This window comes from Apodemus sylvaticus, chromosome 22 (assembly GCF_947179515.1).
Source record: "Apodemus sylvaticus chromosome 22, mApoSyl1.1, whole genome shotgun sequence".
Lineage (NCBI taxonomy): Eukaryota > Metazoa > Chordata > Mammalia > Rodentia > Muridae > Apodemus > Apodemus sylvaticus.
In genome coordinates this window covers 39,682,439-39,704,652 of record NC_067493.1, presented here as the reverse complement: position 1 = coordinate 39,704,652, position 22,214 = coordinate 39,682,439, and the positions used below count along the sequence as shown (strand labels likewise).

The window sequence follows — 22,214 nt, the reverse complement described above, 5'->3', positions numbered from 1 at the left end:
CAAATTAACCTGAAACCAGCCAGCAGCACAACTGAGCCCTTGTCCACATGACACACAAACATCACTACTAGGCCACAACCTTTCCTTTCCTATTCACTCTGAAGATCTCACATCAACAGAAACACCGCAATATAAAATATTCCAAATTTTATAAGTCCCACAGGCTTTAAAATTCCAAACACCTAAAATTTCAGTCTCTTTTTTTTTTAAAAAAAAAAAAAAGCCAGTCTTGGCTGAACAGGGTGGCATATGCCTTTCACCCCAGCACTCTAAGAGTTCGAGGCCAGCCTGATCTACAGAGCCATACAGGATCGCAGTCCACAGTTTAGGAAGATGAACTGTCATTTACACAATCAGAAATAAATGACAAAAACTATCAAAGACGTTGCCCTCAAAATGATCTTTCTCTAATCCCAGCTGCTTGAAGAGTTAAAGAAGCAGGATCTTGGTCAGAGGTCAGCCCAAGAAGCTTGGCCAGACCTGCCTATCATTTTAGATTTTCAAGACAAGGTTTTCTCTGGGTAGCCCTGGCTGTCCTGAAACTCACTCTGTAGACCAGGCTGGCTGAGAACTCAGAAAGCCATCTGCTTCTGCCTCTGCCTCTTGAGTGCTGGGATTAAAGACGTGCTCCACCATTCCTGGCAGAGGCCTTGTCTGAAATAATAACAAACAAAAAGTTGTTTCTAGCTCAAGTTTTAATCCCCTCTAACATTCAACACTGCAGCCTGAAGCTTTCTGAAAGGTAGAATTATTTATAATGCTCAATGTTACTTCTGTCTTCAAAGACACAAGATTTTTCCTCGTACAGGTTCCTGAGTTATTTCCCATCAACATTTCCCTCCATCCACCCACTCTTTCCAGAACTAAATCTTCAGAGTTCCCCGCCTCTCCCCTACTTACTGAGCCAAGCTATCCTCCTCCTGAGACCTACTCCTGCCTTCATCCTACATAACTAATGTCTGAGTTCCAAGCCAGGCCAGGACTACACACAGACACAGAATCTTGAAAAAAAAAAAAGTCTTTTAAAATCCAAAGCCTTTTAAAATTCAAAGTCTCTCAACTGTGAACTCCTGTTAACTAAAAAGAAAAATAACTAAATATTTTTACTTCAAGAAGGAAGAACCAGTGCACTATCACAATCTAATCAAAGCCAAACCAAACTCCCAAACTGTAAATAACTTAATGTACAACTCTTTGGGATGCACTCACCACTTTTTAGGCTCCTTCACGGGCGTGGGTCACTTCTCCCCAACTCCACCCTCACAGTAAGCACAGCTTGTGTGCCAGGCAGTAGCAGGCCCCGTTCCCTGCTGCTGCAGCTGCTGTTCTTGGTGGTCATCCCATGGTACTAGCATCTCCAAAATGCTGGGGACTTCTGCTACAACTGGGCTGCACTCTCACCAATAGCCTTTCCTGGGCTCTCTTCATGGTGCTAAGTCTCAACTTCTCTGCATGACCCCTTTGATCCTGGGCCCTCAACTGCCAATGAGGCTGCACCTTCACCAATGGCCTCTCCTGACCTCTCGTAGTGCTAAGCCTCAGCTGCGCTCCATGACTCCTTCATGCCTTCAAAACCAGTACCACCCGGGTGATGCTTACACTATCAAGTTCTTATACCAGTGTGAGGTCCAACCTTGGTCACCTCGGGAAGGCAGCTTCCATGTGCTGACTCATGAAACACTTCCCGGAAGATTCCACCTCAGTGACACAGGTCTCTTCTTAGTCGCTGCTAATCTCTCAGCTCCAGCCCACCACAGCCCAGGAAAACAAAGCTTTACCTCAGAGGTGCCAGCCTCTTATTAACCACAGCTGATTCTTCGGCTCCAGCTGACCAGAACCACAGATACTTCACACAAATGGCCCGGGAGAGCTTCGCCTCCCTCTGAAACCTCACAAGCCAGGCCTCCATCTTGTGCACTGCTCTCAACGTTCTTCTCCTCCAGTCTCCCCCAGAGCAGCTCACTGAACCCTCAACACTCAATGGCTCTTCTAGCCCAAAGCTCCAAAGTCCTTCCACGGTTCTCCCCAAACCAACTTGTTGTAGGGCTTTTATCGCTGTGATGAGTGTTTCAAAACAAAAACAAAAGTATGGACAAAAACAAGTTGTGGGGAGGAAAGGATTTATTTGGCTTACACTTCCACATCCCTGTTCATCATCGAAGGAAGTCAAGACAGGAACTCAAAGAGAGCAACAACCTGGAAGCAGAGGCCATGGAGGGGTGCTGTTTACTGGCTTGCTCAGTTCTTATAGCACCAAGTACCGCCAGCTCATGGCGGCCCCGCCTACAATGGGCTGGACCCTCCTACATCAATCACTAATTAAGAAAATGCCCTACAAGCTTGCCTACAGCCCAATCTTCTTGAGGGATTTTTCTCAGTTGAGGCTCCCTCCGCTCCAGTGACTCTAGCTTGTGTCAAATGCTCCACACATAAACGGCTACTGTTATTCCACAACAAATATCCCAACGTACCACCATGATGTCCCATTATTACAATGCTCCCTTGTGACACCATGATGCACCACTGCGAAATTACACTATTGTGAGGTGCCAGGTGTGCTGGCTGGTTTTATGTCACCTGGTACAAGCTATAGAGTCATCAGAGAGGAGTCCTCAGTTAGGAAACTGCCTCTGCATCAGTGCCTGCCTCCAGGTTCCTGCCCTGTTTGAGTTCCTGTCCTCACTTATTTGATGATGAACCGTATGATCTGGAAGTGTAAGCCAAATAAAGCCTTTCCCCCCTGAGTTTAGCTTTGGTCTTGGTGTTTCATCACAGCAAGAGTGACCCTAACTAAGCCACACTGTGACTGTACAGTGATCAATTGAGCCATTGCAATGTTCTATTTTGCTATCATGATGTTGTTTATGATGTCACTGTGATGGATTTTGACATTACTTTCCTGCAGTATCCTTCACAATGTCCTATCACGCCACCTTTGGCCACCACACTGCTCTATTATGCCATAATGCTGAACTGTGACATCATAATGCTAAATCATTCCATATTGACGCCCCTTTGTGCTGATACTTAATAGTGACACGATACTGTTACATTCATTCGCCCACTGCAATGCTGAACTCTGACATTCTAGTCCTACATTATGTTTTCACAGTCCTGAATTTGACATCTGCGCTGCAGTCTGCTGTCACAATGCTACAGTGTGTTATCACCATCAACAGGTCACGTGACTCTCTAACCATGCTGCATTTTGCTATCACAGTGACTGGTGACGTCCAAGTGTTTCACTGTGACATCACTATAATCTGTAGTGCAATCACAGTGCTACTTGGAAAAGATGTTTTACGGTGCTGAATTGGGTCATCACAATTCTCATTTGCAATATGACGACATTCTGAGAAATGACAGAGTCCTTCAGTGTAATGTTAGACTGTCCAAAGCCCCATTGTGACATCACAATGCTGAATTTTGACACTGCAATAACCGTTTGTGTTCATGTAATGCTGAATTGTGGCTTTGTAATGCTATACAGTGCCATCTTGGTGCTGAATTTTGATGACACGGTGTTGAATTGTAAATATCACAAGGTTGGATTTGATCACAATGTCTCATCATACCAGGAAAATGCCCTTTGGGCCATCACGCAGTTTACATATGAGAGAACAAGAATAGGACTTAAAGACAATTCCACTCCAGCCAGAATAGCACCCCCACCCCTGTGAACGCCAGTCCATCTTGAATATCACCCTTTCCTGTGACTAATACTTTCATCTTCCCAAAGTCAATGCCCTTAAGCCAAACACCACAAAGTCCATTGCTGCACATCCTACAGCTGAACTTGACTGACACCCTTTTGACCAACACACTCCCCAGCCCTGACAAAACCCCAGCCTGAAAGAGGAGTTTGTACTCTTGCGTCGATGAGAAAAAACTTTCTCAGGTCTATTCCAAGGTAAACCTGTCGTCAGAGTCAAGCTGTCTTGCCCTTCTGTTTCTTCCTCCATCTTGTCTCATCAAAATGCTGTTTTGTGACATGGTGACATAGTACCTCACTGTGCATAACCGCTGCCTTATGACATAGCTGCATTATAGCCTGCAGTGGTGGTGCACACCTTTAATCCCAGTGCTCCAGAGGCAGAGGCAGGTGGATCTCTGAGTTCGAGGCCAGCCTGGTCTACAGAATGAATTTCAAGATAGCCAGGGTTGCACAGAGAAACCTTGTCTTGAAAAACCAACCCCCATCCCCAAAGAAAACCAATGCTGCATGGTGACACTGTCATTCTGAATTGTGGCTTCACACTGTTCCTTTTCACAGTGAAAACATGTTGAAATTTGACATCACAGTGTTGCTACCTTGTGACATCACAACATCCCACTGTGACATCACTGGAGTTTGTTCCAGAATAAAGCTATGTGGTGACATTACAATGCTCCATCACTGTTATGCAAATGCTCAACTATAATATCAAAATTCTGAGTTGTGCCACTACAAAGTATCATTGACATTACAATGTTCCCCTGTGCAATCACCACGTTGAGCCAGACATCTCAGTGTTGCATTGCAACATGACAGCTCTCCATTGTGTAGTCAAATTTTCCACTGTTACAGTGTCCCACTGTGAAACTCTTTGAGTTTTGGCATCCCAGCGTTCCACAGTGGGGTGACATCATAAGGCCACATTTTTCATATCCCAAATGCTCCTCTTTCGAGTGACAATTCTCTTTGTGACAAACGTTCCACTGTCTTAGTTAGGGTTTTATTGTTGATAAAGAGACACCATGACCACAGCAACTCTTACAAAGGAAAACATTTAAATGAGGCTGGCTTACAGTTCAGAGGTTTAGTCCGTTATCATTATGGCGGGAAGCATGGAGGCGTACCGGCACGCACGGTGCTGGAGCAGGAGCTGAGAGTTCTACATCTGGTTTTGAAGGCAGCCAGGAGGAGACTCTCTCTTCACACTGGGTGGAGCCTGAGCACTGGAGACCTCAAAGCCCACCCACAGTGACAAACTTCCTCCAACAAGACCACACCCACCCCAACAGTGCCACTTGACATGGCCAAGCATTCAAGCGCCATTCCTATTCCAACCGCTACAGGCACAGAATTGAAACGAGGCATTACAATACTCCACTGTGAATGGTGAATGATAAAGTTTCACTGTGTCCTTAGAATGCTCTGATGTCACGATTACACCACGTTGTTGTTAGGAAGAACTTGATCTTGTTTGTTTGTGTTTTGTTTTTGATTGAAGGAATGTGGAAGACTTGAGAATTCTGGATTAGAAAACCCGTTGAATGCCTATCAGGCACACCACCACAGCTCTTCCCCAAAGCATCCTTGGTCTTGTTATAGTCTGCCAGCTACACCAAGTGTTGCTAAAATTCCTTCTGGGGGTCAGATATAAACATCTATTCCTTTTCATAAAGTCTCAGCAACAATCAGAGGTATGAGTCCACCCAAGTTCACCCTGGGGGGAACCAATACTGGACTTTCTTATGGAACATAGGTAAGGGGTTACTTACGGCATGGGTGTTTCCCCTGCAAAAGGCTGCACCAGAAAGTCTTTATGCAGAAGGTTCAATGTCTTTCCCACAGCAACATAGATGAAGTCACTCCTCCCAGTCTTCTCTCTGCCCTATGATGTATCCCCTCCTCAAGGCTGTATGCAATTAGGACAAAACTCCATATAACAAGCAGAATGGAGTACTATAAACTCAGATGAGGGTCCCATGACCTGCCCCGCCCTCCTCCTATGAATGGTCAGTCAACAAACCCAGCTGGGCTGATGCTTTGTGGGCAGGCTAAGCTGAACACCTGAGGTTTGCTGTTGATTGGCTCAGAGGATAACCATGATGGACAAATGGTCACATAAACACAGTCATAAACTTTAACTCATACATATGCCCTTCATGATTAACAGACATAGAACCAGGAAGTCACTATTCTAAACAAAGAACTGTGACGTTGTTTCAATGAGTACCATTTAGACAAAGTAGACTATCCCTCCTCCCCAAAACACAAAATTTCTACCTTGCCATAAATTATCAGCTCCCAGCCGGGCGGTGGTGGCGCACGCCTGTAATCCCAGCACTCTGGGAGGCAGAGGCAGGCGGATTTCTGAGTTCAGGACAGCCAGGACTACACGGAGAAACCCTATCTCGAAAAAAAAAATTATCAGCTCCCTTAAAGTGATTTTTGGTTTTTAAACTTTCCTTTTGTTTTTAATCATGACTCATGAACAGAGAGAGCTTCTGTACTTCCACTCCTAAGGTTTGTCACAGGATGGTACGTCACAGGCAACACAAACGAATACCAACATTTCTGTGTTCTTTGTATATATCCAAAGGGGTGATATGTGCATAAAAATCATGTGATGAAAACACAAATGTAGAAATGACTTAAGATTCAAAAAGCTAGAACACTTTATTACACTTTCACATCCTTCATAATTTCTGGGTTAAGTGCAAAAAGGATGGATTAAAATATCACATACAAGGAAATCTCCAAATCTATTCATTGAGGAATAAAGACACCGGGAACAAGGATTACCAGACATTCAGTATTTCTCAACAATATATCACTAAGAGCTGTTATGTACATGCTGCAGTAAGGTGGCTCAATCTCTGTGACAGAATAACATGTCAAACACACATTCCAGAGATAACAGGTGAAGAACCATTCACTCCATGTATGTACTAAAATAAAGTCTATACATAATACACAGTTTTCAAAATCAATTTTATGCTCTCTGGAAAAAACGGTTTAAAACTTCTCAGAAAGCAGGCTTATTTTTCTGCTGAGATGGCCTGAGGGCTGAGCTCTGTATGGTTTTTAAAGTGAGGTTACTTAGTAAATGTGGATGTATAACAAATTCCATCCTTTCGAAGAGGAGTTCAAATCGCTCTGACACCTGTGGTATATTCTTTCCACCCATGGATTAATGATGAGCAGCTGTTCAAAATTTTGCCACATTCTACATATTTGTAAGATTTCTGTTGTATGATAATTCTTCGTATACTCCAAGTTTTGAGGTATGGGCTGAGCCTCGGGGTGCATGCCTTTAGTCCCAGTGCTCTGAATGCAGAGGCAGGCAGATCTCTGTGAATCTGGGGCCAGCCTGGTCTACAGAGTGAGTTCTAGGGTTATTACAGAAATCCTGTCTTTTAAAAAAAAAAAAAAGATTTGTTGAGGTATTAATGAAAGCTCTGCTAATCTTTTTATGAGGGGATTTATGGCATAGTGTTGGACTGTTCTGAGGGCTAGACATAGGACAATACTCTTTCCAATATGAATTTGCTACAGTCCAATAAAGAGCTATGATCAAAGGCCAGGCCATATCATCACATCTGTAACAGTTCTCGACTATGGTCTGTTTAGTACACAATCGGAAACAGTGCCACACACCTTTCAAAGGTCTTGCCACATTCCAGACATCTATATTGTCTCCCCTCATATATGGGCCTTTCGGTGCAAATGGAAGATTCAGCAGTTGTTAAAGACATTAAGTGCACGAACAGAGTTTTTCCCTTTTATGAAACACCCAGTAACATCTATCTTCCTATTAAGGCTTTGCTTAAACACATACATGTACATATACACAAACTCTATACACTGTTTGGTCTCAGTAGAGTGTGGGTTTCCTGGTGCCGCTTAAGGCTGGAGGAGGTAAGGAAGGCCTTGCCACAGTCTTTACATCTGTAGGGTTTCTCTCTGGTGTGGACTCTCTGATGTCGATTCAGCTGGGAGGAGAAGTGGTAGGCTTTGCCACAGTCTGTGCATTTGTATAACCTGTCTCCCGTGTGGATCCTCTGGTGCTTGGTGAGGTATGAGGGACAGTTAAAAGCTTTGCCACATTCTTTACACACGAAGGGTTTTTCTACAATATGGGTCCGCTGATGTTTACTGAGGTAGGAAGAACAGTTGAAGGCCTTGCCACACTCCTGACACACGTAGGGCTTCTCCCCAGTGTGGACTCTCTGATGGCGATTCAGCTGGGAGGAGAAGTAGTAGGCTCTGCCACAGTCTGTGCATTTATAGAGTCTGTCTCCGATATGGATTCTCTGATGTTTAGAGAGGTAGGAAGAACAGTTGAAGGCCTTGCCACACTCCTGACACACATACGGTTTCTCCCCGGTGTGGATCCTCTGATGCTTAGTGAGGTATGAGGTACAGTTGAAGGCCTTGCCGCATTCCTTACATACGTAGGGTTTCTCTCCACTGTGGATCCTCTGGTGTCGGATCAGCTGTGAGGAGCACTTGAACGGCTTCCCGCACTCTTTGCACCTGTAGGGAATCTCTTCGAAATGGATCTTCATATGCTGGATCAAGTATGAGGAGCAGTAAAAGGCCCTGCCACACTCCTGACACTTGTAGGGCTTCTCTCCAGTGTGGATCACCTGGTGCCGGGTGAGTGTTGAACTGTTATTGAAGGCCTTGCCACACTCTAGGCATTTGTAGGGTTTCGCGCCGGTGTGAAGTATTTGGTGACGGGTAAGGTTTGACTGGTACTTGAAGGTTTTGCCACACTCTTTACAAATGTAGGGCTCCTCGCCAGTGTGGATCCTCTGGTGTCGGATCAGCTGGGAGGAGAGCCTGAAGGGCTTCCCGCACTCTTTGCACCTGTAGGGCATCTCTTCGAAATGGATCTTCATATGCTGGATCAAGAAGGAGGAGCAGTAAAAGGCCCTGCCGCACTCCTGACACTTGTAGGGCTTCTCTCCGGTGTGGATTATCTGGTGCCGGCTCAGGGTCGAGCTGTTATTGAAGGCCTTGCCACACTCCGGGCACTTGTAGGGTTTGGCGCCTGTGTGAACGACTTGGTGTCGGGTAAGGGTGGACTGATACCTGAAGGCCTTCCCGCACTCTCGGCACTGGTAGGGCTTCTCTCCCGTGTGGATGACCTGGTGTTGTGTAAGAGATGAGTGCTTGCTGAAGGCCCTGCCGCACTCTTCACACTTGTGTGGCTTCTCTCCTTGATGAATGACCTGGTGTTGACTGAGCGTGTGGCTTCTCTTGAAGGCCTTGCCACATTCCTGGCATTTGTAGGGTTTGGCTTCACTATGAATGACTTCGTGCTGAGTAAGGCTTGAAAGATACTGAAAGGCCCTGCCACAGTCTTTACACTTGAAGGGCTTCTCCCCGGTGTGGGCGATGCGGTGCTGAGTGAGGACAGAGAGCGTAGGAAAGGCTCTGCCGCACTCCTCACACTTGTGTGGTTTCTCTCTCCTATGTGTCGCCTGGTGCTGAGCGAGGTTTCTACTTCTCTTGAAAGCCTTGCCACACTCCTTACATTTGTAGGGTCTTGCGGCCATGTGGATTACGTGGTGTTGGTAGAGGATAGAGCGGTATTTAAAGGCCTTCCCACAGTCTTTGCATTTATAGGGCGTGTCTCCTTTATGCACCCTGGGATGCTGACCGGAAGCTGATTCATCACCTTCTTCCTGCCTGTGTGGCTTCTCTCCACATTCACGGATGGTAAGTTTGGGGTGTTGATCAAAGTCTTTCATAGCGTTGTTACAGTCAGAAAGATTCTCTGGGGAGAAAAGAGGGCATACAACTTCATGGCTAAAGCTATGAATTTCATTGGACTAACAGCATTTCCTCTCCCGTGCTTTATTTCCCAGCCTCATTAATATCCTGTATACACATGCACCGGATTCTCCAAGTATCTGCATGAGGGTGTGGACGTAGAGAAGAACTGATGGGGTGGGGGTTCACTGCATGTGGGAGCTGTAAGCTCAGCACTGAGGAGGGTGAAGCAAAGGAACAAGGCAAGGTCAAGGTGTGCAGGCTCCAGACCAAGTGCCAGGATAGCCTGGGCTACACCGTGAGACCTTGTCCCAGAACAAATCAATGGCAAAAAACAACAAAACAAAACAAAAAACCCACAATAACCCTGTCTTATAGGGTTTTACTGCTGTGAACAAACACCATGACCAAGGCAACTCTTATAAAGGACATTTAATTGGGACTGGCTTACAGGTTCAGAGGTTCTGTCCATTATCATCACAGCAGGAAGCATGGCAGCGTGCAGGCAGACATGGTGCTGGAGGAGCTGACAGTTTTATGTCTTGTTCCAAAGGCAAACATTAGATTGCCTTGCAGCCAGCTAGGAGGAGGGTCTCCAGACAGGTGTCCCCTCCAACAAGGCCACACCTCCTAATAGCGCCACTCCCTGGGCCAAGCATATTCAAACCACCACAAACACCAAACCAACAATGACACTTCCTGCCTGTGTTCAGCCGTGTGTTGTGGTGCAGAGACAACATATGCTGGTGGCAGAACAACGAGGCCCTCAAAAAGACAGCAGCACCTCAAAATGTGTTCTTCATTCCCCAGCCTCCTTCTAAAGGAACGCTGGCTTCAAAATTCAGTCCAGCTACATTTCAGGAGTTCACGCTCCTAAGGAAAGTGTGGAACAGGTACATTTTAACAATTACCCAAACTTCATTTAAGAGGAAACTTACAGATGTGAGGTGGCTATTTAATCAAACATATAGTCTCTTAACTGATTTTCTGGGATGCTATAGGCTTTTGTAGTGTAGGGTTGTCCCACATGTAAAATGCACATTTGTAGGGTGTCTCTCCTGTGCGTCCTTCCTGGTGTCCACTGAGTTGAGCTATTATGGAAGCCTTTGTCACACTCTTGGCATTTGCAGGGTTTGGCCCTGTGGGAACAGTTTTGTGGTGAGTGAACTCAGGGTCAGCTGACATCTGAAGGCTTTGATGCATTCCTGTCTTTCATTAATGCGAATTGTCAAGATAACAATTCCTGCATCTTCTCCCTATCATATTTTGGAATAAATGTTTTTTGTTGTTTGTGTTTACGTTTTTGGGGGTTGTTTTGTTTTGTTTTGGCCTGTGCTAGTGAAAAGCCTACAGACAAGGAGAAGAAACATCTGCAGGAAATCAAAATAACCAATCACCTCAGTTGCCACACTATGGTGACTTACTTCTAGATCTAACATCAAAACCTCGCCAAGAGGACATGTCCTCCGAAAGGCAGAGGAGCAAACAGAAGGGCCTCTCCATTGCCCTGAAGGAACAGGAAACTAACAAAAGAGAACAGTCAACTTCATTTGTGACAAATCCCCAGCGGTGCCCCAGTGAGAACAACACTAAGGCCACCTGAGGGGACTCTTTTTATTTTTATCATTAGCCACAGCTCCTCTTTTCTGAAAACAGCATTCCATGGTCACCCCAAAATACAAACAACTTCTGACATCTGTCTGAGCTCTTGGGAGAGGAAAAGAGAGGCCCAAAGCATGTGTGCGGTGTCTGAGGGCTGACAGGTAACTACAGTACAGTCAGAAGAGGAGGACGTATGCGCATGTACCTGCAGAGGCTTCACGGGAGCAATGGAGGCCCTGGATTATGGGAGGTTGTGAGTCCATTCCCCCCCCCTTCCCCAAACTGAGCATTGAGAATCAAATTTGGGTCCCCTGCAAAAGCAGGATTTGTTCTCAATCACAGAGAATTCCCTCTGGCCTTAGTCATGGAGTCCTAAGCAGATAAAAATAAGACCCTACAGGAAACAGAAAACAAAAATCTATTAGAAAGACTCTAAGAACTCTACGCCATTCGCTGGGGTATTATCTGGACAGCCCTGGTCCACAGAGACAGGAGCAGATGACAGACTTACATGACCATTGTTTTAATTCATTACTTGTACACTTAAAGGTCATGTAGCTAGGGCTGGAGAGATATCTCACAGTTTTAAGCCTGCATAGCTCTTCCATAGGACCTGGGTTCAGTTCCCAGCATCCACAGGGCAGCTCACAACTGTCTGTAACTCCAGCTCCAGGGGCTCCTGAAAAATCCTCTCCCCTGAAACTGAGCTTTCCAATCGGCATCTGAAGCCAGGCATCTTCCCGTGTTTTCTGATCCATCCCTGCCTACCTGGGTGCATGGTTCGTGACTCCTGTTCCTTCACATCCCAGGACTCTTGTCTCTGCTCCAGCAGTGAGATGAAGGAGGGCTTACACACTGCAAGACCTGTGTATTACAAACAGATTGGTAATCAGTGAAGAGACTCCTAACAAGTAATAACGTTTCTCTAACCATACTGTGCTGGGAAAAAGAGACATAAAAGGAGATCTGAGGAAATGATTTCCACGATTATTCCCTGTCATATACATTGGCATATGTGTGAGGAATTTTCAACTTGGAGATGCTAAGCTTTGCTTGCACACTTGACCAACTCAAAGCAGATGGGGAGATGGACTGTCAGACACAGGCGCAATACTTCATGGCAGCATGTTTCTGAAGTCACCGCTGACCTAGAGCAGTGGTCCTCAACCTTTCTAACGCTGCGACCCTTTAGTTGGTTCCTCATGTTGTGGTGACCCCTGGTCATAACATTACTTTGTTGCTACTTCATAACTGTGATTTTAGTACTGTTAGGAATCATAAATATCTGATATGCGAGCCCTGCAAAGGGTTGTGACACACAGGCTGAGATCTAGAGCGAAGATACTCCTCAAGAAAGGAGATGTCAAGATAAATACAATTAAAATGATCTTCTACTGATCATCAGACTCCTAAATATATCTCTTATTCATGGAAATATGGGCTGACTTCATACAAAATGGAAGCCCCTAATATCCTGTCTACAGAGAAAGGAAATCAGCTGTTAAGAGGCTATTAGAATTCTGCAGAGGAGAGGTCCTCACCCAGGAAGACAAGGCTTCTGTAATTCTTCAACAACACGTTTCTATACACATTCCACAGCGCGGGGTCTAAGCATTCCCACTCTTCGGGAGAGAGATCAACGGACACATCCTTGAATGACAACAGCTCCTGAAGTATAACTGGATAGCACAGAGAACTAAACAGAAAGAAAACAAAAGACGTAATCCAAAAAAAAGCCAAAAAAAAAACAAAAAACAAAAAACAAACAAAAACAAACAATGGGATAAGGAGCGGAGCAGAGGATCCTCCGAAGAAGAAATGTGAGCAGCCAAGAAGTACTCTGAAATGGCTCCTCAGCACTGAGGATGTGCGTGGCAGCAGAGGATGAGGAGGATGTGGGAGGGGAGAGCACTCGTCACTGCTGATGCGAAGCATAAACTGGAACGGCCGCTGTGGGAACCACGAGGAGGTTCCTCAGAAAGCTGAAGGGAGACCACCACATGTCCCGGCCTAAACCCAGAGGGCTCCAGCTACCAGAGACACCTGCTCATCCGTGACCATGGCCGCTCTCCTCCTAACACAAAAATGAAACGCCAATTGTCAGCTTAAAGTACCTTAACACATTGTATTAGCTAGGGTTCCCTATAAAAACGAAACCAACAGCATATATCTATATAATTTACAGGGAGTACTGGAGACACCCCAAACATGATAAGCTACTGCGGCTGCCTGTGGGTCCCTTCTGCAGAACACTCTGTGTACTTCAGACCCAGGACCCAGAGGCCCTGATCTGGAAGTCCCCTCCCTGAGGACCAACTTGCAAGGTACCAGACGGTGCCATGCAAGTTTCCAAAGGAGAAAAGCAGACAACAGTGCTCCAGGCTAGGATGCCTGTGCATGACACCGGGAGCGGCATGACACGATAAGTCACACTGGAACAGCTTGGCAGTAACTGAAAACTCTACCTGGACTTGACACTTCTAACCAAGAAGGAAATCATGCCTGGTACTGGGAACCTAACCAGATACCCAGAGTCAGTGAGATCATGGATCTAGGAGGAGGACCTAAGGATTGCTGAGACCTAGAAAAACAGCCTTCACTTAGGAAGAAGCCTCCAACCGATAAGTCATCAGCAAATAATCAGCCCTGAGATCATATACATACAAATAGCATTATATAGACTTAGTTTGTGTGTGTGTGTGTGTGTGTGTGTGTGTGTGTGTGTGTGTGTGTAAAGCAATTGAATAAAAGCTATCAATCTGAGAGACAGCATCAGGTAAACAAGAGGGATAGGAGGGAAAATTTTGTAATTATGTTAATTGTAAACAATCATTTTTTAGAAAAGAAAAATAAAAACAATTGCCAGGCATGGTGGGGTATGACTTTAAACTCAGCACAAGGGAGGCAGAGGCAGATGGTTATCTGTGAGTTCCAGGCTAACTTGATATCTAAACGGAGTTCCTGGATAGCCAGAGCTACACTACATAGAAGGGCCATCTCCCACTCCCTCTCTCTCTCTCACTCTCTCTGTCTAGATATAGATGGAAATATATGTTATGCATGTGTACTGACTGGTTTTGTGTGTCAACTTGACACAGGCTGGAGTTATCACAGAGAAAGGAGCTTCAGTTGGGGAAGTGCCTCCATGAGATGCAGTTGTGGGGCATTTTCTCAATTAGAGATCAAGGGGGAGGGCCCCTTGTGGGTGGTGCCATCTCTGGGCTGGTAGTCACGGGTTCTATAAGAAAGCAGGCTGAGCAAGCCAGGGGAAGCAAGCCAGTAAGAAACATCCCTCCATGGCCTCTGCATCAGCTCCTGCTTCCTGTCCTGCTTGAGTTCCAGTCCTGACTTCCTTTGGTGATAAACAGCAATGTGGAACTGTAGGCTGAATAAACCCATTCCTCCCCAACTTGCTTCTTGGTCATGATGTTTGTGCAGGAATAGAAACCCTGACTAAGACAGCATGCTAAAATAAAAACTAAATACACATTTAAAAACAGGGAATATATTAGATTGGCCTATATAAGGTATTAACTAGGGTTACCACTGTTGTGATGAGAGACCAATACCAAAAGCACCACGAGGAGGAAAGGGCTTATTTGGCTTATACTTCCAGATCGTCTTTCATCATCAAAGGAAGCCAGGGCAGGAACCTGGAGGCAGGAGCTGACGCAGAGGCCATGGGGGATGCTGCTGACTGGCTTGCTCCTCATGGCTCACTCGACCTGCTTCCTTGTAGAACCCAGGACCACCAACCCAGGGGTGGCACTGCCCACAGTGGTCTGAGCCCTCCCAAATTAACTGCTAAGTATGAGAATGCCCTACAGGCTTGGCTACAGGAGCTAATGGAGGCAGCTTCTCAAATGAAGTTCCCTCCTCTCTGATGACTTTAGTTAGTGTCAAGTCGACATAAAACTAGCCAGGACATACAATACAACCTGGGTTAGTATAACAGTGGTTGTCTTTGCATCAAAGAGACTGAGAACCCTTAAGTTCCTTCCACAGTTTGCAAAGCTGGACGCCTCTGCAGCCCTAACCTCATGCTGAAAGCCTAGGAGATTCCTGGAAGCCCAAAGAAATTGGGATCTTGTATCAGCAAAGGAATGTAGCAGCATCAGTAACAGCAGTGAGAGACACAACAGCATAGATGAACTTACCAGCAAGACTGTAAGAAGAAAAGGCAAAGCTTCCCTCTAGGACTTCCTTTGAATTGAGCTACTAATGGAAGTACCACCCACATTTAGAATGTCTTCCCATCTCAAATAAGCTACCCAAGAAAATCCCTCACAACTGTGCCCAGCAGCAGCTTATGTCTTAATTGAGTCTGGATTCAGTTACATTGACAACCACGGTTAACCATCATACATATGGACCATTTTCACTTTGGGACAGCCGGCATTTCCTGAATATGTGTAGCACAAGAAGTTAAACTTAAAGGGACAAGAAAAAAAATGTTAAGGTTAAGAGTAAAATACATTTCCCTTTAGTCTCATCATGCTTAGTATTAAAAAACCTTCCATGGAAAGATCCCTGAAATAGAACTCAGAGTAACATAATCTCAGCTTCACAGTGCACACAGATAATGGACTGATGTATTTGTTGAAACACGTCTTGAGATGTTACCTAGGTGGCCTGGTATTCCCTGTGAAGGCCAAGCTGGTCCTTAACTCAATCCAACAGGCATCATTCCAATGGCTAGAAATACAAGTATGTACAGCCACACGCAAACATGCCAATCATTTCAGAGAACGCACAGCAATAGATAGAGCTGACCACCGCATCAGTAAATCAAGGAAGACAGAATACTACAAAAAGAGAACATTTGGAATCTTTCGGGCTTTTGTTGTTGTTGTTGTAACAAACAGCATTCTTAAACTTCATGGCATCTACTCAGGGAGGCACTTTAACGGGCTAGCCTCATCCTCAGCTGAGAAGTTGTTCAGTCTGTATAAAAGCACATTACACATTCACTAGAAGCAGCCAAAACACAAAAGGCACAGTACATTTTTGCAAGGAAGAGAATTTTGAAACTTCTAACATGGGTGATGTGTATACAGTGGGTGCCTACTGCCCCGACGACACACTTGGTGGTGACATGGGTGGGGAGTGGGGGTGGGGGACACCGAATGACCTCAATATGCTATCTTTCATTAAAAGGACCACATATGAATTGGCAATTCAATTTTGGGAATAAAGGAGATGAAAAGTCTCCCTAGACCTCAGGCAGTGGATAACTTTACATACATGTGTAAGCACATCCACAGGGTGGTCTTGATGTAGAAAGGCTAACGATCCCAGGTCCCTGTACAGTCCTAGAAAGTGTTTCTAGTGTACACTTCCAGGAGCTACATAAAAGCATGGACTCTCATTTATTTGCAACAGCAATTAAACCCAGGACTCGGAGCTCTTAAATTAATTCAGCTCTTGGGAGGCATCAACAACATGAGGAAACTTCCAGCCCAGAATAAACTACCTGAAGAGATGTCTGTCATTAGAAGGAAAAAAAGGGGAGTGCTTTAGGGAATATAAACACGGGGAGGGACAGTCCATGGGAACTATTTGGCAAGGTGACAAATTAACTATATGATTTTTTAAATAATTTTTTTTCTGAGACGGGGTTTCTCTGTATAGCCCTGGCTGTCCTGGAACTCACTCTGTAGACCAGGCTGGCCTCGAACTCAGAAATCTGCCTGCCTCTGCCTCCCAAGTGCTGGGATTAAAGGTGTGTGCCACCACCGCCCAGACATGAAAGCTCTTGAAAAGACAAAGTTGTAGTTGACTTACTGTATGACCCAAAAGTCACAATACAGAGTAAATATACCAAGATGAGGACACAGTTATAATATTACAAGTTATAATATCCAAGATATGTAAATGAATGAAGTGTCTTCAGATAAAATATACTAAACGTTCCCCCTATCCTCTTGGTATCCAGCCTTAAAGGCTGGGGGCTCACAGATCCGCCCAAAGACAGAATCCCAGAGACCTTAACAACTCCTATCCTGAGACATGGCACCGGTAGCCCCAAGTATCTGTACTTGAGGTCAGAATACTGAAATCCAGTACAAACAAACAAACAATCACCTCTGAAATGAGCCAGGGAAAAGCTCGACCCAAAGATTTTTCGTGCTAAAGTGCCTGTGCCTAGAGAGAAGTGTGACGTGGAAAGTTTTACCAGCAGCCTAATAACTGTGCGGTGCTTTCGGCACCGGCGCAAGGTTCACGAACACAAAACAAGCGCTTTCAAATTGCTATCTGAAGTGCACGGGTGTGTGTGTGGGGGGGGGGGGGGAGGGGGGATATAAAACGCACAAGAGTTTGCTTGAAATCTACGCGGGGACAGTTTAATGTGAAGACAGGAAGCTGGCATGGGAAAGTCTTAGGAATTTAGGTTCCGAATGGACGCTGCCCAAGGTATAGGACTCTCAGGAGCGGGTGCGGACCCCAGAGCAGAGATTTTCTCAGGCAGGACCAGCACACGGGGAGTCGGGGGTCCCCAGTATCCCGCCATCGGGCTGCCAGACTTGTGCCCTCGCCGCTGCGAGCCGACGGCCGCCCTAGAGGAGTCGACCCGGGACTCGCCGCCGATCCTGCACCGCTGCACCTACAGCAACAACCGCCCTGCTCGGAGGCCGGGCCCCGACTCACCAAGTCCGGATTCCGGAACGGATCTTTTCCGCGGTGTCCCGTTCCGGCTGTCCGGGTTCCGGTCTCCGGTTTCTACAGGGTTCCGTTCCGGGGTATCCGGGTTCCCGGGTCTCCAGGTTCCGCGGTGACTGGGAGAGAGTTTGGGTTCCGAGGTGTCTAGGAATCCTCCCTGTGAATCCAAGTTGTGAGGGCACAGGCTGGCCCGGCAAGAGCTGGACCCGAGGTGCTAATAGGAGCCGGACTCCAGTGTTGGTGGCACCCCACCCAAAGCCCGCCAAAGCTGAAGCCAGTCTCCATGGCAGTTCTCCATCTAGAGGACCTGCATGGAGACCACTTTTGGCTTCCCACAACCTTGATTGACAGTGCAAGTTACCACTTCCAGGCTGAGTAGGGACAAAAATGATAGGTCTTTGCTGTATAGATTATTTTTGGCAATTCTCTTAAGATTTTAGTACAATGTATTTTTGCATTTCCATATAGTTCCTTCAAATTCCTATTAGATATCAGGGTAAGGCAACCTGACTCCCACTTTGTTCTGGAATTAATACACTGATGAATACAGAATCCTATATTGATATTCTTTTTCTTTGACTTTGAAAATACAACTTTTTGTTGTTGTTTGCTTGCTTGCTTGCTTGCTTGCTTGCTTGCTTGTTTAGACAGGGTTTCTCTGTGTATCCCTGGCTGTTCTGGAACTCTGTAGATCATGCCAGCTTCAAACTAAGAAATCCACCTGCCTCTGCCCCCAAGCGCTGGAATTAAAAGCGTGTACCATCACCCTTGGCTTCATTGTTAACTTTCTATTTCTGACTACATATTTCTGTAACTGAGGCCATACTTTCCTAGCTATGTGTTAATTTTGCTTGTTTCTCTCTTGATTTTCAGTTAATCTTTGGATGTTTCTAGTTTGTCTGTGGGTTATGTCTTAGGGTTGCTATTGCTATGAAACACCATGACCAAAGCAACTTGGGGAGGAAAGGGTTTATTTTGCTTACACTTCTACACCACTGTTCATCACTGAAGGAATCAGGACAGGAACTCACACAGGGCAGGAACCTGGAGGCAGAAACTGATGCAGAGGCCATGGAGAGGTGCTGCTTACTGGCTTGCTCAGTTTACATAGAATTATTTTCAGCTTACATTGCTCAGCTTCTAGAATCCAGCACCATCACCCACAATGGGCTGAGCCCTTCTCTGTCAACCACTCATTAGGAAAATGTTCCCACAGGCCTACCTGTATCCCAGTCTTATTAAAGTATTTTCTTATTTGTGGTTTCCTCTTTATCACTCTACAGTGTGTCAAATTGAACAAAAAGAAGAGGAGGAGGAGGAAGAAGATGACAGTGGGATTTGGGGCATTTCAAATCATAAGACAAACAGACCAGATTTCATGGAGAAAGATGAACTGTCTGGAAATGAAGCCCTCTTAATCAGATGCAGATTAAAGCCTGATTTCTAAAAATAATTATGTACAGAGAGGTGGAGTCACATAACTAATGGCTTCCAAAAGGAGGTCCAGTAGGAGAAGATAGCAGTAATTTATATACTACAAGTGACTAGAACCACTGACACAACTTCCAGAAATGTTTGTGGGGTATCCACCAGAGAACACTACTTGGACATGGGTTTAAGCCAACATAAAGTCTCTGTAAGCTAGACAGCTATTAATACTGGGGGTTCAGGATCCAGTGTATCTCTGAGCCTTTCTCAGGATGAAGTCTTCAGCACAAAATGATATGGTGGGTTGACATACTTCAGTTTCAAGGACAGTTACCAGAAGTGGAACTACAGAAACCAAAAAGTGAGGTAAGTACATTTAGAGACTTTCCAAGAGCCATGGACTTTCATGGATGAAGGCTTTGTTTTCCTTTCAGCTGGTACAGCTGTCTGTATGTCCAGTTTTAGTGCCTGAATGGTACTTCCATCTTGGAGTCAGCTGTGTTAAGTTTGGGACCTATGACATTTGTACCAGGCAGCACAGTTGTAAGGGCAGAGCCTTTTAAGCACTCTGATATCGGGTATGAAGCTACAAGATTTGGATTTGCCCTGTTGGGTCTTGCCTTGGTCTAACATTTCCCCCAGAATTCCATGATCCCTCCCTTTTGGAATGGTAATGCAAATTCTGTACGTTGTATATTGGAAGTATGTTATTTGTGTTTTGATTTTATAGGGGGTTACCATTAAGAGACTCCCTTGCATCTCAGAGATTTTTGAACTTTGAACTTTTAAAGGGTGTTGAGACTGAATGACTTTTGAAGTTGGACTCATCATGCATTTCGCATTATGATACAGTCAGGAGTCTATAGAGGATAGAGAGTGGAACGTGGTGGTTTGAATAAGCCTGGCTCCTATGGGCTTACATGTGTGAATACTTGGCCCCCTGCTGGTGGAACTGTTTCCAAAGGATTAGGAGGTGTGGCCTCATTGAAAAAGAAAAGGTGCATCATGGGATAGGCTTTGAGGTTTCAGACTCTTGCCATTTCTATTGTGCTCCTAGTTTCCTCTTTGTGGTTCAGTGTGTGAGCTCTCAAATGCTGCCCTGTCATGGCCACCTCCTCCCACCTGCTACCTGCCTTCACTATCAAGGACTCTAGCTCTTGGGACCAAATGCCTAATAAAATACTTTCTTTTATGAGTGTCCTTGCTCATGGCATATTATCGATGCAATAGAAAAGCAACTAAGGTAATGACTTTGGAGTTTAAGTTCTTTTCCACTTTTTCACAAGAGAAATCTTTCCTGACCCCGAATGTATATAGGTGTATAAAATAGACATAAAAAACAAATATTTACTAATAACAAATAATGTGGAAGTCTACTTTAAAACAATAATTTGTTATTAATAAATGTTTGGGGTTTTTTACCTCTATTTTTTTAACCTCTATTTTATACACCTATATACACTCAGAATGGCTGAACTGTGGAGGAAAGACATACCCTGAAAGTTCATGGTACCCCACAGGCCAGAGCCCACCCTGGATGACAAAGGATAAAGGAGAGTGGTAGTTAAGTGCCAGAATGGGCTTCTCTGTTTCTGACTGTGGGTCTGGTGTGGCCGGCCTCCTCCTGTTTCTGTGGCCAGTTCCCAGCACTGGTAGACTAGACCATCAAACTGAGCCAAAATTAACCCACCCTTTTGTATATTTCTTTTTCTCCGGTATTTTCTGGCAGGCATGAGAAAAGTAGCTAAGACAGGGCCTTTCAGAAACCACTGGAAATTCTGTCCTAATGCTAAGCAAAAAATTCATTTAACACGTTTCCATAAAACTCAAGTCAGCCATCCAAACAGCAATTTTTAATATTTTATTTTATTTGAGACAGGATCTCACTGTGTATCCCTGGTAGACCTGAAATTCACTATGTAGACCAGGCTGGCCTTAAACTCACAGAGATCTACCTTCTACCTCTCCCTCTACCTCCCAAGTGCTGGGATTAAAGGCCTGCTCAACCACACAGGGCTCAAATGATAATTTTTTTTTTCAAATGAAATACAACACAATCCAAAGAAGTACTGCTTTGATACTTACATGTTGAAGAAAGGTAGGAAAATATTTTAAAAGTCTGTTTGCTGTTATTAAACCATTATTTTTCTAAGAACAGGAAATGCTGTGTACACTAAAGATTCCATACTTTGTAACATACATGTTTGTATGTGTGTGTAGGTGTTCAATGTGAGTGTGGATGTCAGAGGACAACCTCAGATGTCTGCATTCAGGGACATTCCACCTTTCCCCTGCAATTAGAGACAAGGTCTTTTGTTGGCCTGGAACATCAGCTCATAGGCTGGAATAGTTAGCCCATGAGCTTCAAGGGATCTGCCTTCCCCTACCTCTCTCACCTTAGCATCTCAGCTCTGGGATTACAGCCCCACACTTCTGTGCGGGCTTTCGTACTCCTTAGCTTTTGTCAACTGCACATAAGATGAAGTCATCTGGGGAGAGGGAATGTCCATTAAGAAAATGCTTCCATCAAATTGCCTATAGGCAGGTCCCTGGGGCATTTTCTTGATTAATGATTGACTTGGGAAGGCCAGACAACTGGAGGCAGTGCTACCCTGGGCAGGTGGCCTTGGGTAGTACAAAAAAAGGATGCTGAACAAGCCAGGGGGAGCAAGCCAGTGAGCAGGACTCCTCCATGGCCTCTGCAGTAGCTCCTGCCTCCAGGTTTGTACCTGAGTTCCTGACACAACTTTTCCCCTCAGTGATGGAGCATAACTGATGAATTTTAAGATGAAATAAACACTTTCCTCCTCAAGTTGCTTTTGGTCATGGAATTTCATCATATCCACGGAAAACTAACTGGAATGGTTTTGTACCTAGGATCTGGGAGGAGTGTGAGCTCAGGTCCTCACACATGCAGACCCAAGCACTTTACACACTAAATTATCTTCATAGCCCCGTGTGTCAACCTAGAATTGGAGCCAAGCTGCCTCAGGTAGTTTCACTAGAGGTGCTGGCATGAGGGCAGGTGCGGTGA

At 45.2% G+C, this 22,214-nt stretch overlaps 1 protein-coding gene across 1 annotated transcript; it reads right to left on the bottom strand.

Moving 5' to 3' along the window:
• Nucleotides 1-6,360: 6,360 nt before the first annotated feature.
• On the bottom strand, nt 6,361-17,788 carry LOC127672954 (zinc finger protein 11). Its single transcript, XM_052168426.1, has 3 exons — nt 17,741-17,788; nt 11,861-11,956; nt 6,361-9,494 (listed from the first exon to the last, which is right to left on the bottom strand). Exons 2-3 carry the CDS (start codon nt 11,868-11,870, stop codon nt 7,567-7,569), a joined length of 1,938 nt encoding a protein of 645 aa, XP_052024386.1. The 5' UTR covers nt 11,871-11,956; nt 17,741-17,788; the 3' UTR covers nt 6,361-7,566.
• Between the last annotated feature and the right edge of the window lie 4,426 nt (nt 17,789-22,214).